This window comes from Mchenga conophoros, linkage group LG1, assembly GCF_057382185.1.
Source record: "Mchenga conophoros isolate Kocher_MC1m ecotype Shallow Benthic linkage group LG1, M_conophoros_male_GT1.1, whole genome shotgun sequence".
NCBI lineage: Eukaryota > Metazoa > Chordata > Actinopteri > Cichliformes > Cichlidae > Mchenga > Mchenga conophoros.
In genome coordinates, this window is record NC_140526.1 from 25,498,752 (window position 1) to 25,517,014 (window position 18,263).

Sequence of the window (18,263 nt, forward strand, 5' to 3'; positions counted from 1 at the left end):
TTTGGACTTTAAGAATAATTAAAAGTATTATAACTATTCCTGATACTAGAGCAGCCTGTTCAGCACAGAGTTTTGTGGTTATTTACCTACACAGTGTGTCCCGGGCCTCCTTTAGTAAACCTATTTTCTGCATGAGTTCAGCCTGAGCCGAGCCGCACGCGCACGCTCGGGGGAAAAAATAACGGCACAGAGCGCGTGAGCGTGCGTGCAGCGTTCCCTAGCTGCCTCCCCTCTCCTCACGCTCCACACACACACACACACACACACATAACCCCTCTGCTGGCAGCTGCCTGTGCTCCCCCCATCTCACCCGACGAAAAACACTTTCGGGAAGAATAAAGTTTTTTCCCTAACGGACCTGCCGCTCAGCCAGTCTCTACTCGCATCCAAACCGTGGCCTAGCAGGAGGAACGGCTCGACTATGTGGAGAAAGAAGAGGGCTCTTGGGGAACCCCTGGCTTGTCTCGTGTTACTGGTGACGCTGGTCGATGCTTATCGGTGTAAGTACGCTTGAGGTTTTGCGGTTTTACGTGTTGAGCTGGATTGTAGTGTTTAGTCAGAATGTCCCAGTTTGAAGAGAGCAGTTCACAGACTGGATGAGACCAGCTGGGAACCGTTTCAGGACTTCAGTATTTTTGTAATCACTTTTAGCATATGTGAGGGTCACATGGCTCCGTTGTTCACCATGAAACAATGCTTGGAAAACAACGTGAAGTGCTTGTTACAGCAACTAGGGGTCATTTCTGAGAAATGGCGGTTTCGCAATAACACTCCCTACCTCTTTTCGGGCCAATTCATCTAAATGAAATTAAGCTGCCCTCTTCATCCATTTAGGCAGAAGCCTCGGGAGAGCTGTCATGACAGAGGAGGCTTTAATTCCTACGGGCATCAGTCATTTCTTTTTATTGTAATGTTGTTACAGGTGTTTATATTAACCAGCAATAGGTTTGTTGGACTCAAAACAGAGCTCACAGTTAAAAGATGTGCTACATGCATGCGCTGTACACATAAGTGTTTGTGTCTCCCATAGTCTTGAGCCAGAGCACAGCCTCGCAGTTCCTGAGCAGGCACAGGAGGGCCAACTCAATGTTTGAGGAGAGCAAGAAGGGCAACCTGGAAAGGGAGTGCATCGAGGAGCTGTGCAACAAGGAGGAGGCCAGGGAGATCTTTGAGAACCAACCGGAGACGGTGAGAGCTGACAGGGAAAGCCAGGTCAAACTGAAGTGACTAGATGGCAGTGAAGAAGAAGATGAAATAAGCAGCAAAAATTATAACAGTGGATTGGATTTTTGGCTGTTATCCAGCATGTGTTACTAATGACATTATGAAGGCACAGAGCTTTAATGAACGTGATTAGTAACACAGTAACGAGGGTGTGTAATCGGTGGTTAGGGAGCTCCAAGTCGTTTAAGATAAGAGATAAGATAAACCTTTATTAGTCCCACACGTGGGAATTTTTTTGGTCACGACAGAAAGTACAAGTTTAAGAGCAGTAAAAGTTAAGAAAAACTCAATAGAATAGGAGAAGATTAAATAGAATAACATACTATACAGCAAGAACGAGATACTATATACAATAGAATAAAGTACCAACAAAATAGAATAAAATACTGTACAAAATAGAAAGAAAAAGCTCAGTTATAGTAGGGAAAAAAAGATCTGTACTGCAAGTATTTACTGCTTCTTCATCTTCAGCTCCTTTTAGGGGGCACCACAGAGGATCATGTACCTCTATCTCACCCTATCCCTAGCATCCTCCCCTGTCACATCAACCCTCCTTCACTGCATCCATAAATCCTCTCTGTGTTTTTAATCCTGTCCTGCAGCTCCCTAGTCATTATTTTTTTTGCCAAAATATCCACCATACCTTCTCTGCAGATGTCCAAACCATCTCAGCCTTATCTCTTGCTCTGATTTTGTCTCTAAATGTCTCCGTCTCATCTGTTTGGGCTCTTGCTGTAAAATAGTAAAAGCTAAAGATGCAGCTGCATTTTCTCCTTTCTGTCCTTATCAGTAAATACCAAACTATCAACAGCCTTTTTTTTTCCTTTTTTCTTTTTTGCAGGAATACTTTTACCCTAAATATGTTGGTAAGTCTGCTAAATGAATCACATTTCTTAATATTTTTGTCTATTTTGAACTGTTTGTCTCAAATAAACGCTCATTTTTTTCTGCAGCGTGTCTGGGTTCACACCGTGTCGGCATAAATAGCCAGCACTCAGATGCCGGCATCCCCTCTAACCTACGTGCCTGTGTGAAAGGTGAGCTTAAACCTCAAACTAAGCTTTTTATATGCCTGTTACACTTCTCTGTAGCTGTCAAATGCTGTGTTTCCAAAACCAGAGATCAGTAATCAGTGCACGCCGTTTCCATGCTACAAGGAGGGTTCAGAGCGCTGCGAGGACGGCATGGCTGCCTTCACATGTGTGTGCAAGCAGGGCTGGAAGGGGCTGCGCTGTGAGGAAGGTGAGTTCTCATTTAGTCTTTTGGCATTTTAAACATTTTTCATCATTTTTTACCAAAATACATCCAGCAATCATTCATTCCTAATCTATGGAACCTGCTGCTGTTATTTTTGTGCGGCGTATCGATTGGGCAGACGTCGATGAGTGTTCAGATCCTGAACTTCATGCCGGATGTAATCAAATATGTCAGAATATCCCAGGTAGCTTCCATTGCATGTGTGAAGAAGGCTACATACTCACCGACAACATCAACTGCATGGGTAAGACTCTACTGGATGGTCATTTTAATAATAATTAGGCTTAACTGATTTTCCTTATATACACTTGTTTGTGTGTGCCAGCTCTGTTTTTTACGGTCCCTCTGTTGGAGACACGTCACCAGCAGAGTTTTACATGGCAGCTGAGCATACAGGATATAATTCTAATTACTTTCTTTTTTATTTATTCATATGGATGCATTGCAAAACAAATTTTAAAAAAAGATCAGCTCCTCCAGCTGTTACCCTCTGGGGCCACACCACTTGTTTTTTGCAAAGCTGACCTGAGGTGACTCCTTATGTAAGAGGAAGGGGAAAGCTTTTAACATCTGAAAAGATGGTTCATCCTGATTGTTGTAAACACACCAGCAGGCTCGTAGCTCAGAGCTGTAAAAACATGCTTAAACTGTCCGTGCTTATCGTTGCCTGATTTCTCTGCATCTTGTTTTGGTGTGTGTGGGCAATCTAGTCACTGTTAGTCTTTCAGGCTGACCACTGCATGTTGAGTTCAAAGTCTTCACAAACATGTACTGAGTCAGACTGATAAATTTGCCCTCTTTATTTATTTATTTTTTGATGGACTGTTAGATAACACAGCCTGTCAGTAGAAATCAGTTATTATAACCTATTATTTAGGGATTCAAGATATTTTATTAAAATCAATCTGCCAGTTACGATAACTAGAAATTATTTACTTATATGCATTAAATTTTTGATAATTTTTGGATTCCATTTTTCCGGAGATGCCAAAAGAATCTTTGAGCTCCCCAGAGAGAAATCTTATCACCACTGTGATAAGATTTCCCATACTTGAGCACAGTCTACGTTTTTGTTTAGAAAATGTTTATATTCCTGTAAAATAGTGTCACAGGGGTCACTGTCTACCCTTTCTGAGAAACCATGATGAGATTTTCAGACTGTCTTTAATTTGCATTAATACTCAATAGTCGTTGTAGCAAATATAGAATAAATAAGTATGTAATGGAAGTGTGCATGTGGAAGTGTATTGTTAACCTCCCAAAGTAACCAGTACGTCTGTGAAAGCAGCTTTTGTGCGCATACAGCTATGTGAAAATGGAAGTTTTCAAAGGACTCTGTGCAGTTTTATGAAAACTCTGTAAAAGCAGACGTTTGGCACAATGTGACCAAATTCAACCCAAGTTCAGACCGTGCAACGCTCAGAGAAACTGACCCCACTGCTGGAACAGCTACATCAAGGCGAGGTTGCAGACTCCGATGGCATCAATCCCAGGATCCTGATGCACTGTGCTGTCTGGCTGTCTGGCATCCTGCAGCATCTCTTCACCTCTTCAAAAGGTTCTAGTGCCGTGGAAGAAAGACGCCATGTGTAGTACTAGTACCAATGAAAGCTGCTCCATCAGGGCTTAACAACATCAGACCATGTACCTTGATGTCACATGTTATGAAAATGCTGGAGAACTGGTTCTGGCCCGGCTTAGCTCTCAAGTGAAATATGCGTTTGAGCCTTTTCAGTTTGTTTACCAGCCTCATATGGAGGATGTTGTTATTTACCTGCTGTAGCATGCTCACTTCCACTGGCATTGGGAGAATCATGTTGTTTGATATTTCCAGTTTCTTTAATACCATTTAACCATCTCTCCTGAGTCAGACACTTTTTAGGATGAGTGTCACATCATCTACTGTCTGTCACATGAGGGAGGCATGATCCAAAGTGCATTATTCAACAGAACCCCCCCCTCCTAAAAATCAGAGTCTTATTTAATGCTGGAAACCTGACAGAGAAAAACAGCTAACTAACTAACTGGATTGAGACTTAGACAAAATATACACACTGAGGATAATGAGGAAACGTGGCACAGATGACGCTGATCAGGGATAATGAGAAAAGAGAAGCAAAATTTAGCATATTCTCTCATCCCATGTACATTATCAAAATAAAACAGAAAATAACTAATGCTGAGACCAGGACTAAGATATATACATTTGACACAAAGACAGAAGATAGGAAACAGAGACACGACTGGAAAGACAGAATAGGAAAACTAAAAGGTGATTAATAAACTTATCAACTAATGTAAAAACTGAAATACAAAATAATCGAAATACAAAACCAGAAAACAGCAACTAGCCCAGAACCTGTGTCAAAGACCCAGGGACCTTGACACTGTCTCCTGGATTGCTGACTATCTCTCAGAGAGTGTTCAGTTTGCATTGGCAGAGAGCACTCTGTTTCAGGATCAAAAAAAATATTCACAAGGCTGGAGTGATCATTGGCCAGAATTTACTGTATACTATTTTTATTCTTTATGCTATCTATCTATCATGTTTGGAGAAAACCAAACACAGCATATCAGCACAAACACCTCACACCATCTGTCAAGCACGGTTGTGGAGGGGAGATGATTTGGGCACCTGGCAGACGTTAAGTCTGCTCTGAACTCCTCTGTGTACCAAAGTAATCTGGAGTTAAATGTGGGACTGTTTGGTCCAAATTGGGTCATGCAACAGGGAAATGATCCCAAGCAGAGCAGCAAATCAACAACAGCATGTTTTTTTTTTTTTAAAAAGACTCAAGGTGCTGCCATGGCCCAGTCAAAGTGCAGACTTCAACCTAACTAAATGCTGCTGCGGGACCTTAAGAGAAAAGCTCACAAACCTGAATGAACTGAGGCAATGATGTAAAGAAGAGATGGCCCAAATTCCTTCACAGCAATGTGAGAAACTGATAAACACAGAAAACAATTACTACAAGTTATTTCTACTAAACGACTGCACAGAGACCTACGAAATCCTTCTTTTTCACCTGTCTGTATCTCTGCTTGCACTACAGTAAGGCAATTCATTAAAGTGTGTTTTTCATTTGAAACATTAAAAGAAATCAGATTGTCTTTTATGTGTATTAATTGTACTTCATCCGAGTAGCAAAAATGACACTTTACTTCCTTATTCTGAAGTTCAGATTCCAACCACTCTGTTTGCTCATCGTCACTTTTCCCATCACACCTTCCAGATGTCAATGAATGCCTGCTATACCGCAGCATCTGTGGAAGGCAAGCTGAATGTGTCAACATACCAGGCACTTACGACTGCAGATGTCCTGTGGGATATAAATATAACTTCACCTCCAGGACATGTGATGGTAAGCTTTCAAATTTATCACCCAGACGCAGAATCAAGGGTCACTGCTAATAAAGTCTTCCCAACCTGTCATTGCAGACATGAACGAGTGTGAGATGAACGTGTGCAAGGGGGTTTGTATAAACACTCAGGGCAGCTATTTGTGCTACTGCGATGGTCGCCAGGGTTTGCATCTGGCACAGGATAGGCAGAACTGCAAGAGGATCCCCGTGTGTCTCAACCTGCTTGAGGAAAAACACCCTGAGATGCTTTACTTGGGAGAGCAGTTCGCAGGCCTTCCTGTCATCTACCTGCGCTTCCGCCTGCCGGAGAACACAAAGTAGGTGTTTGTCACACACACAGAAACACACACACGTATTAATGTAGAGGACCAAGAGTCACAATACATGTAGTGCAAAGATGTTACTTTTTTATGCTAAAGGTTTTCACTGTTGTCTCAGCCCTGAATCAACAGGGTCTCATAGCCAGTGATGGAAATAACGGCGTTACAAGTAACAGCGTTACTTTTTTTTAGTAACGAGTAATCTAACTACTTACTATTTCTGTCGTTACAACGCCGTTAGCGTTACTAACAAGAAAATGCGGTTACTATTTTTCAACAAACAGACGGTTGAAGCTGTGTTCAGCTTACTGCATCTTATATCAGTTGCACGGAAGTAGCTGCCTACATAAGTAATCTGGACGCTACAGCTTTAAGCAGCTGCGCACGCTCCCGCGCGGGGCAATCACTTTCTAGCAGTGATTGCCGCAACACCTGGAGCTAGGGGGCAAAACAATCGCATGAGTGCTGGTGTTTGACTGAGGAAGAATAAAGTAGTCGTGGTTAGATGACACTTAAGATGACAAACCAACAAGGTGATATATACCAGTTTTTAAATTGTGCGTAAAACCAGAGTCATGATAAGCAATATATACGCTGTGTTTTTTCCTAAATAGTTTCGTCACGTTTACTGTCTAAGGACAGTGCTAGCAAGCACTCTCTGCTTATGACCAAAAAAACAAACAAAACAAAAAACACCCCTTTTGTGTTGGTGGAAAAATGCACCATGTCGACCAATCAAATATGATATGGCAACATGACATTTGGTTGTTTAGGAAGGGGGGAAGTTTTAGGAGTGACGGCGAGAGAGAGAGAGAGGGAGAGAGAAAGACAGCAGCGAGAGAGCGAGTTTTGAGATGTGAGAGATTTAGCGTGACGTTTAGCGTGTTTGGGGTGTGTAGTTCATGTGTTGTCTTGTGTAGTTAGTGTGTAGTGTTGTGGATAGTTTTGTGTTGTGTGTCAGAACAATGAGGCGACTGCTGTCTCCAGGTAGAAAACAGGAGGAGTGGTACACCTCCTGCTGTCAGACCTGCAGGTATCAGGCTGTGATGTTCTCCTTTATAGTGGGCAGAAATGTTTGGAGTGGCACAAATAATTTGTGTGGCATCTTATTGAATGCAGAACACCTGATTGTTATTTAAATAGTTTGAAATGGTTATTAAAAAAGGGGGTAAAAGGTAAATGGTGCATATGATTTTAAAATTGACAAAAATTAAATTTGCATTTAAAGTTATGAAATAAGATTAAACATGTTTGTGGTTGTTACAGTAAAAAATATAACTCCTTCTACTCGGATTTTATGTTTTTTGTCTGATTATTGTAATTATTATACAGTAGTTGTAATTTGTTTTAACAATTTTTTTGATTGATGTTTTGTTTCCTTTACAATATTATACATTAAAAATAATCTCTTTTTTTTTATTCGGGCTACTTAAATTTATTTTGGGCTACCAAAAACTGAAGAGTTCCTGCCCGAAGGGCTACCAGGCATTGTGAAATTTTGCGAGCCCTGCACACCATCTGAAAATCAAGTTACAGGGTTGCTACTTTGTTGAGATCCATTGTGCACTGCAGATGCACAAGGTTTGCGGTCCTACCTGGACTTTAGTGGAGGGATCTAAAAGTGGTTAAAACAATACACTGCTGCCCAAGAAGACAACTTGGAAAAGAACATTTGTGAAATTTAGGTGGTATGTTTTTTTTGTGGGGAGGGGGTCATGGTACATGGCCATAATTCAAAGAGACAGGTAATTCTGGAAATTGTGCACAATGCTGCCCTTACTTTTTTTTGCAGTGGTAACAAGTAATAAGGCACAGCTAGGGTCTTACATGTTATTCATCACTACCTGCAGGTTAATGAGAAGGGCCGTATTCTAGTTACTGTGTAAATTTACCTGTCTTCCTCCTGGTAGGTTTGCAGCCGAGTTTGACTTGCGTACTTTTGACCCAGAGGGAGTTGTTCTGTATGCTGAGTCTTCTGAAGGCTCGTGGTTCATGGTGGGACTCAGGGGCGGTCGCATTGAAGTCCAGTTCAAAAACCAGCACACATCTAAGGTTACCAGCGGAGGAAAAGCAATCAATGATGGACAATGGCATGTGGTGAGAAAGTCTGTCACTTTGTTATCATATAGTGAACATAAATCCTTAAGACTAAATTGACGAACTAAAATGATGAGAAGTCTATTACGCTGTGGTAACATGTAGTGTGCAAAGTACATGATAACAGTGACGTGCTGTATTATGATTTAGTGTTACGTGTGACACACAGATCTCTGTGGATGAGCTGGAGAGCAGCATCAGTGTGAAGATCAGCAGGGAAGCTGTGATGAGCATTAACAGCCCCGAGAGTCTCTTCACATCAGTCAATGGCAAGCTGGAGACCAAAGTTTACATCGCTGGCCTGCCTAACCGCACCGACAATGTCATCAAGCCTGTAAGCTGTTCATTCCAAGGCATTCACACATAACTAACCTTCCCAGGAGACAAGATACAGCAGGGAGGGGATTTTAGTGTTAACTAAACCTGTGTGAATTTAAATTTGTTGGCTGAGACATTGTGTTAAAGAGCAGAAGTTCACGCTACTGCACTGTTTGTTTATCAGATCAACCCCAGGCTGGATGGCTGCATCCGGGGTTGGAACTTGATGAATCAGGGGGCGTCTGGGGTAAAGGAGGTCATCCAGCAGAAGACAAGTAAACACTGTTTCGTGCATGTAGAACGAGGATCTTTCTTCACCGGGGAGGGACTAGCACACTTCAACATAGACTACAGTGAGTAAGTTATGTTACACTTTATTAATCCCTCAGGGAACATTTGGCGTCTGCATTTGGTCTACACCAACAGCTTAAAGGCATTACAGCAGCAGCTCTTAAATTTAGTTTTTGTGCAGTTCCCTGGTTTAAAGTCTTTAAGAGGGGAATTAATGCAGTGGGTTGAGAACTCTGAATTAACACAGGAACATAGTGAGTGTAAAATACCACACAGCTAGTCCTGTTAGGTTTGTGCAAAGACCTGCTGATACAGCTGATATAGATCTAAACTTATCATATGATGCATTAAAGGAAGACCTGTGATCTTTTATGAGCCGTGAGAGACATTTTGCTGGCATGTTTTGGGTCCACTTTTCTCATCAAAGGCAAGGATGACCTCAATTCACTATAAAGTTTTTAATTCAATTCAATTTTATTTATATAGCGCCAAATCACAACAAAAGTGGCCTCAAGGTGCTTCATAGGTTTTATGAAGTTTCATAGGTTTTATGTTTTAGCCCTTACTATCATCTTACGATAAGATCTTTTTCATGTGATTGGAGTGGTCTGTTAAAATCAACCCTCTGGAGAAGTCTAAAGATAACAGTCCACTGGGGGGCTCCCTTGACAACTGCATACTGTTATCTTCTGCTAAAAGCGGATTCAAAGGGATGTGATCAGTTTGAGGAATCTGATGGAAAAGGGAAAACATCAGTTAGAGGCTGGTGAAGGGTAAACATTGTGTACTGTTAATGAGAGCTTACTCATCACACTTTTTACTGAAGAAGCGGGCGATGTACAGCAGGTAGGCAGCTGGGAATTTAGGAGAGGCAGATGAGACGAGGAGGAAAGGGGTAGGCAGCTGGTAAGCAATAATCCGGGTAAGTAATCCTGCAGACAGGTTGAACATTGACGTGTTGGTCCGGAGAGAGGAATGCTGGCTGGCACTGTTCTCCTGGTGCATAAACAGTTATGCAGTCTTGAGAGACGAGACTCTGCAGTGATGAAGATCACTAATAATGTCAAAATATTAATCAGAACATTGTCGTAATGGGCTTTTTACCAAAGAGGCTGAAACAATGATCAGGCAGGAAACAGTTGCCATGCTACTCCTTAGATACACCAGCTTGATAAAGTAAACTGTCCCCAGGTGCACATGGAAACCCCGAGCACCAAAGCCACCCTTATCCATCCAACTGTTCCTAAAGAAATAGACAAAAAATAAAAAACAGGCTTTTGGACTAACAGACTTTTTCCAGATACCTTTAGAAGTTTTTTCATTTGCATCTATCAGCAGCAGGAATTCTAAAGAGACATACTGTACATCCCAGTGATACCCACAACAGTAACATAAAGTATGCTGTGTGTCTGTTGTGTGTCTCAGAGAGCACCAATGTTGGAGAGGTAAAGTGCACCTGAGGTTACTCTTTCTGTTCTCGAAATAACGTAGCATTACAAGGAACTATTTTTTCGATGTCGTTGCTTGCTCTGGTGTACTGCACCTCCCAGACCTCCCATATCCAAGAGCTTGACTAGCAAACCTTTTTTGCTGCGTTACCAGCATATGCCAGTGTGTGGCCACCCTGGATAGGTCACCTGTTCATTGCATTATCATGTTACGTCCCCAGCCTACAGGTAACCTGGACATAACATGAGACACAGTTCATGAATCCTGATGCATGGCCCTGAATCATAACAATTATTGTTATTATTATCTTGATGTTGTTTGGTTGACTTCTGCCTGGTTACTTTAGGTTTACCCTACACAACACGACACACCTGCTGACACACTGATTAGCATGCCTCGTTAAGTTAATTATGGTCTTTGCTTAATTTCGCTAACAATTCGGTAAATCCTGAGAGGAGAGACAAATCCCTTTAAGGTTGGTCCTTCCCAACATCTGGTGTGAATATCTGCCAAATCAAACATGTGGAGTTACTTCTTGTGAAGAAAGGAGCGACTGAAAGTAGATCCTTCTTAATTTTTTCTTCAAGTTGTGTCTCTACCATTTTTCGTGATTAATCTTGAGCTGGATCATGACAATACAGAACTATAAAAAAGCTTATTTGATACAGAAACTCCCATTGCTACATATAGAAGGAACAAGGGGCTCCGGAACTGAATGATCTGCTTGTGAAAATCATGTGACGGCCATATACATTGGCCAGATCTTAGACTTTTACCCAGCACGTCATTAGAAAGCCATACTAACACTGGATAAGGCCTTCTTCTCAAAACAGCTTCATTTGATGGTGTTATAGATCCCACAAGCTGTTCCACTAATTTGAGACACTGCTCCATGTTGATTTCATCACACATCATTTTTGCAGATTGTTCAGCTGCACGTTAATGCTGCCAATCTTCTGTTCTGCCATATCCCAGAGGTTTCCTGGTTAGATCAGGTGACTGCAGAGGTCACTGCAGTACACTGAATTCACAGTCATGTTCATTAAATAATAATAATAATAATAATAATTAGGGCTGAACGATATATCGCATTTGCGATAATATCGCGACATGATCAAGTGCAATTTTCTAACCGCAAAGGCTGCGATTATACTGCGATTATATTATACAATTCATGGGCTGCATCCTCCTGAGGCCGCATTTGTAGACCGATTACGTCACAGCGACGCGCCGAAGGCTGTCCAAATTACTACCATATCCCAGAATTCATAGCGCGGCCCAGCCAAACTCCAGTTTCCAGCAATGGCGGCCGCTACTAAGTTTTAAAATTACTCATACTAATCTTTCTGGGTCACAAAATAAACTTTTAACATATTTTCAGGCGAGAAAGTAGTTGTGTAAACATCAAATATCTGCTCGGTTTATCAAGATATCCCATATTTGCAAAAGTGCTTCGACGTTTTCAGAGGCGTCTGCTACCCACCAGCTCGACAGCTAGCCGGGAGCTCGAGGGTTACTGATGCGGCCGAGAACGGCACAACTCCCGGCACATCATTTTCAGATTACCGCGGAGTTTCGCTGCTCGGGTTAAACGTAATATATAAGTCACTTAGACAACCTAAAAATGTTATTATTGGGCTTTTTTCAGTGTTTTGTTTGTTCGTGAGTAAATCGGTTTGGCTGAGATTAAAGTTATTAGATTAGATAAAATAAAACTTTATTAATCCCCCGGGTGGGTTCCTCCTTGGTTTTCACACAGCTGACTAAACGTCAAACAGAAAACGTATCAAACAGAAGTATGAGACAGTCGAGAATTTACACCAGTGTCTGGTTATATTTTAGATAGCAAGAAGCAGACGGCCGAGTTTATTAAACTCCACCGAGACAGCGGTGACGCTAATCAGAACTAGCCTTCTGATTAGCTAATCAGAAGGCTAGACCGTCCAATTTCACGCCTTTAAACTTTAAAGGCGTGTTTGTGTGTGTGTTTATACAATTGCTATTATGTTTGCACTTTATGTGTAATGTTACTGACTGCAGAGATCAGTAAGATGTGTGTATTTTTTATTTATTAGTTTTATTTATTTAATATTATTTTTTAATTGAATGACTGTCTAGTAGTTCACAGATGTCGAAAAACTGAGTGTGGTAAAGCCACTGATTTTTTTTATGTATATTTCTGCAATCTGCACATTGTACTGACTTTCATTTTAATGTTTACACCAGGGTTCCTTGTCAGCACTTTATGCTCAGATGTTTGTAAGCTAAAAATAAACTATTGTGTATGTTCAAATATACTGTTGTGATTGAAGAAGTTAAATAAAAATGTCAGTCATCAATTCATGCATCACCTCATGTCATCATAACAGAGGTCTGTCTTCCAGGAAAGAACAGTTTAAAATTAATGTAATATAGTATTGGCCATACTATATGATGTATTGCTTGTCTTTGTTTAATAATACAGAAGACAAAGACCTTAAAAAATAATCGCATATCGCATCGCAATCGCAATATTGGGGCAAAAAATCGCAATTAGATTATTTTCCATAATCGTTCAGCCCTAATAATAATAATAAATTTTATTTATGAGTGCCTTTCAAGTCACCCAAGGACACTTTACAATAGAATAAAACACTTAGTAAAACAATGGGAGAATAAGAACAATAAAATACAAGCACAAGATAAAATGAACAAACAGTGGATTCACAGTGAATATGCAGATTTGAACAGATGAGTTTTGAGTTGGGATTTAAACTGGGGGAGAGAACCAATATTTCTTATTTCAGGGGGCAGAGAGTTCCACAGCCTGGGAGCAGAGCAGCTGAAAGCTCTGCTTCCCATGGTGGTGAGGCGGAAGGAAGGTACAGTAAGCTGGATAGAAGAAGAAGAACGAAGTGAACGGGCAGAACAAGTGGTGGTTAACAGGTCAGAAAGGTGAGAAGGAGCTAGCTAGGTTATGAATGGCCTTGAAGGTGAGCAGAAGAAGTTTGAAAATTATCCGGAATTTCACAGGGAGCCAGTGAAGTTCCTGAAGAACAGGGGTGATGTGCTGGTAGGAGGGGGTTCTGGTGATAATGCGAGCAGCAGAGTTCTGAACCAGTTGAAGCTTATGGAGGGATTTTTGGGGGAGACCATGCAGAAGAGAATTGCAATAGTCAATAACAAGACTGTGTACAAGAATGGACGTAGACTGGGTGGAAAGAGAAGGAAGGAATCTGTTAATGTTACGTAGATGGAAGTAGGCAGAACGGGTGAGATTATTGATGTGAGATTTATAGGAAAGTGAACTGTCTAGGATGACACCAAGGCTCTTAACCTGAGGAGAAGGGAAAACTGTGGAGTTATCGATGGTGAGTGAGAAATGGTTTGCCTTCAAAAGGTTGGATTTGGTGCCAATAAGGAGGATCTCAGTTTTATCCTCATTGAGCTTTAGAAAATTAGAGGTAAACCAGGATTTTAACTCGGATAGACATTCTGTAAGGGAAGAAGGTGGGAGGGAGGAATCAGGTTTGCAAGAGAGATATAACTGGGTGTCATCAGCAAAACAGTGAAACTGAAGATCAAATTTGCGGAAGATGGTACCTAGAGGGAGGATGTATATTATAAAGAGAAGAGGGCCTAAAACTGAGCCTTGGGGTACACTAGAGGTGACGGGGAATAGACGAGAGCGGAATGATCTTAGTTGAATAAACTGGGAGCGGTCAAGGAGATATGATTGAAACCAGACGAGGGGTGTGTCAGAGATGCCAAGAGAGGAAAGTCTGCTTAGAAGGACAGAGTGAGAAATGGTGTCAAAGGCTGAGCTCAGATCTAAAAGGACGAGAATGGTGAGAAGACCAGAGTCAGCTCCGATTAGAAGATCGTTAGTGACTTTAAGTAGAGCAGTTTCGGTACTGTGACATGAGCGAAAACCAGATTGAAATCTCTCGTAGATGTTATTATTAACCAGGTGTAAATGAAGTTGAGCTGCAACCACTTTTTCGAGTATCTTAGAAATGAAGGGTAGATTGGAAATCGGACGGAGGTTGTTAAAGTTGTTAGGATCTAAAGAAGGTTTTTTCAGTATAGGAGTGACTAGAGCAGTCTTCAATAAGGAGGGAACGATACCGGTGGTGAGAGAAGAGTGAATGATAGCAGAAATGAGTGGGAGTAAAGAAGAGAGGCAGGATTTCACAAGCCCCGTGGGCATGGGGTCAAGATGACATGTGGCAGGCTTTGATTTACATATTAACTCGGAAATATCAGATAAATCTGGAAGATGAAAAGTGGAAAACGGCTCAAAAAGGAGAAGAGGTTCTGGAGAGGGCGTAGACACAACATTTGATCTGAGTTGCTGGTGGATGTTATTGATTTTCGTAGTCCAGAACAGCATCAAGGAGTTGCATGTTTCAGAGGAATAGAAGTGCGGTGGTAAAGCGTTGGGGGGTTGAATTAGCTTGTTGAAAACTGAAAACAGAGTCCTTGCATTACCCTCATAAGAACTGATAATACCAGAGTAGAAGCTTTGTTTGGCATGGTAATGGAGTCTTTATACTGAAGTACGTGGTATTTATAGATTTCTGAATCAACAGTTAAACCAGATTTCTTATATTTACGCTCTAGCTGCCGAGCTTTGGCCTTCAGAGCTCGGAGGTCAGAGGTAAACCAGGGAGCAGAGCGAGCGAGCGAAGGAAACCGAGTGGGTTTTTACAGGAGCCAGAGAATCAAGGACAGTGCGTAGACAATTATTATAATATAACAACAAATCATCAGGAGTAGAATAGAAGTCCGGAGTCTGAACATTGTCCAAACTGGTAGTGAGAATGTCCATATCAATGTTCTTGATGTTGCGGAACGAGATGAGACGGGTTGGCTTGGTAGAAGAGCAGCAGAGAGTGAGGTTAAATGAAAGGAGGAAGTGGTCAGTTATGGGGATTTCAGTAGCAGAAAGATTCGAGGGAGTAAGACCAGAACAGCAGACCAAGTCCAGGGTGTGTCCTTTAGAGTGAGTGGGAACCTCTCTGACTTTTGATCTGTGAGATGATGCTGGAAACAAATCACTGGGGACATTATAACTAACAGCCGTTGGATATTTAGATCCATGACTGAATGACTGATGGTCAAAGGCCAAAGTTGCTGCATTGCTGACATGTATAGGCTGGTCGTGTCTGTGTTCCACATTATAACAGAACCCTCTATGAGTTTACAACCATGTAATTTTGAGAATGATATAACAGACCTGTGGGAAGTTATTTTGTTAAAAGTTTGTAGAGAATCCTAAATTTATAACCTGACAAAAGGAATAAATGTTTCTTGGCATGCATGTGTGTAACCAGGTGATTCTGGAAGCTGGAAAATGGATATAAAGATGAACATTCGTCCATCCACCAGCACAGGTGTCCTCTTTGCTGTTGTCTACAACAACACAGTCCCCCTGTCAGTGGCTGTTCTACCAAAGGGAAAAGATGCTGCTGTAAGTTTGGTCACATTTTGGCTGAAAATAAGCACCTGTCTATCATCCTTAAACCAATGTGCTCTCCAGAACTTGCAGGTGTTCCTGCACGATGCCTCGGTGGCCACGTTGGACACTGTGATGCTGTGTTACCCTGATCGGCTGATGGTGCAGCTGAACGTGACTCCCACAGAAATCCTGATCTCAGCTGACTCCTCCAGTGTGACTTACATGGAGTCCAGTGCCCTGCAGAAGGAGCTGGAACTCCTCAACAGCACCATGCAAAACCCTGTCAGCACATACATTGGTGGAATACCTGGTTAGTAATTATGAAGGAATTTAAGCATAAGCATTTGATGTGTGATCAAAATGAATAAAGGGTTTTGAGATTTTCATGCAGGTTATCCTCTTGAATGTGTTGCCTTTCCTGCTGGATCTGTGAGCCTTGTGTGAACAGTGGTGCTTTGAGCTGCTAATGCTAATATCCACATGTTGCCATAGTCACAGTGACAATGGTGACGGCATGCTGAAGCTTAGCAGGAGGTGTTTATTGTTTTTCATGTTTCATGATTAGCACTAAGCAGAGCTGAGAATGAAAGGAATCAGAAAACCTTTAACTAGATGACTGCACTAGATTAAAAGCACCAAAACAAGGACCCATTCATATTGAAAGTAACATGAACAACGATACTTGGTGTCATAACAACCCATCAAACAGTTACTGTGTTTCTCTCCTTCAGAAGACATCCCTTTGCCTACCACCCCTGTGACGGCCTTTTACTACGGCTGCATGGAGATCAGTATCAACAGCCAGCAGCTGGACTTCGACGAAGCTCTCAGCAAACATAACAGCATCAAGTCCCACTCGTGTCCTCCTATCACTACCGTGGTTGATGACCTGGAGGTGGCACACATGTACAGAAAGTGACCCAATTTAAAAAACCACATTGCATTAAAAAGCCCTAAAATTAGGCAGTCCCACAGGGGAAACTTCTTGGGATATTTTGGAAAGAGAATCTAGAGAGGAGGAGAAGAAGAGACGGAGGCAGAGAGTGATTTTAAGCTTTTCATCCCTACAGTGTTCTTGTTTGTACCCTGACCTATTTTGTTCTGGTATTGCTTTAGTGAGTCACAACAAAGGCTGGCTTACCAAGGAGGTAGCCGGAAGCTGGATGACATAGGTGTAGCAGTTTTTGTCTGCATTAAGTTGTTTTCCAGGAAAGTGGAAACAAAAAGGAGCTGAGCTCTGCAGCGTGCATGCCATGAGTTGAGCAACAGATGGTTATGTTTGTGTAGAAAAATAAACAAATGGTCACTGCTGACCAGGCTGTGAGACCACCTGCATCTTTGTCCCTGCTGCTGCTGAAACATGGTACTCTCTCTAAATTGTTTAAAAACAAGTAGTTGAAATTAATGTTTGTGGCAGGAGAAACCACAGAGGAGATATCTGAGCCTTCAGGTGTTCCTATCAAATTCTGTTTCATCTCCTTTGTTTAAATCACCATCTGGAGCATTTCCGAAGCCCTGCTTCAATTTACCACTGTTGTCATCAGAGGTGTACACCTGTCATAATTACAGCATTTATTGTTCTCCTGTTTATTTCCTCATCTTAAGGGTTCTCCTGGTTGTCATTTGTTTCCACTTTGTATATAAAACATGCCATCTTTAATATATAACTTACATGTAGTTGTTTGCTGTTGTGTTTGATGTTTGTTTTAATAAAACTGTATCAAAGCAACCTTATTATTGGATTCCAGCCCTGCTTTGTTTTGGTCTCTCGCCACTGCACAAAACAAGGTCAGAGACTGGGAACAGATTCAGAATTTAGTTTCATGATTCAAAATGTGTCATGATTATATCAGTGTCTTACTTGGTGAGTTTTCTCATGTTCAGCAGAAAAACCTTAAACTCATACTTCCCAGCACTGCATCTGTCCAAGTACTTGGTGACACAACAAACTCATAAATCTGCCATTTACAAAACACAGTTTGGAGGTGTTTTCACATCAAGTGATGTGCTTTTTAATTTTCTGCAAAGCCCACCGTCGTGCAGATAAGGCAAAACGGGTCAAATGTGGACTGAAATCTAAAGAAATTACTGAAAAACATGTTGCACAACTTCCAGAGTAAACGAAACAAAAGACTGTTACTTTGCAAAGGCCTGGATAAAAATAAACTTCCCTGAAAATGAAAGTAAAAGTGGGCATAAGACTATTGAAAAATACTCAGTTACAAGAAACTGTTGAACTTTGAACACTGTAAACAAGTATGCAAGCCCTGTATATTCAACAGAAGACTAAACACACATTATCCATGCAGCTGAATGGCTCCTTGTGTAGCTGTGTCATTATGTGTACCATAAATTGGTATTTAAGCACTTAATGTCATTTCACTACTTTAAATGCTGTTTAGTAGTTAAATCTATAACAAAGAACATATTTTATAAGTAAATGTTATGACCAATGCTGAGCTATAAGTTATTTTTCTACTGTAAAATCTGCAAAGCTGTTCAAA

General features: G+C 41.3%; 1 protein-coding gene across 2 annotated transcripts; it reads left to right on the top strand.

Moving 5' to 3' along the window:
• The first annotated feature begins 189 nt into the window (after window positions 1-189).
• On the top strand, window positions 190-17,493 carry pros1 (protein S). Of its 2 annotated transcripts, XM_085271799.1 has the most exons (14): window positions 196-500; window positions 1,031-1,188; window positions 2,066-2,090; window positions 2,178-2,261; window positions 2,344-2,466; window positions 2,600-2,725; window positions 5,715-5,843; window positions 5,921-6,161; window positions 8,075-8,261; window positions 8,431-8,595; window positions 8,764-8,932; window positions 15,635-15,771; window positions 15,841-16,069; window positions 16,491-17,493. In XM_085271799.1, the coding sequence occupies exons 1-14, from the start codon at window positions 422-424 to the stop codon at window positions 16,676-16,678; spliced, it is 2,040 nt and encodes a 679-aa protein (XP_085127925.1). In that variant the 5' UTR covers window positions 196-421; the 3' UTR covers window positions 16,679-17,493. The 2 variants fall into 2 exon arrangements, with proteins under 2 accessions (XP_085127917.1, XP_085127925.1); XM_085271791.1 differs by having other exon boundaries at window positions 190-500; window positions 15,635-16,069.
• Window positions 17,494-18,263: the final 770 nt, after the last annotated feature.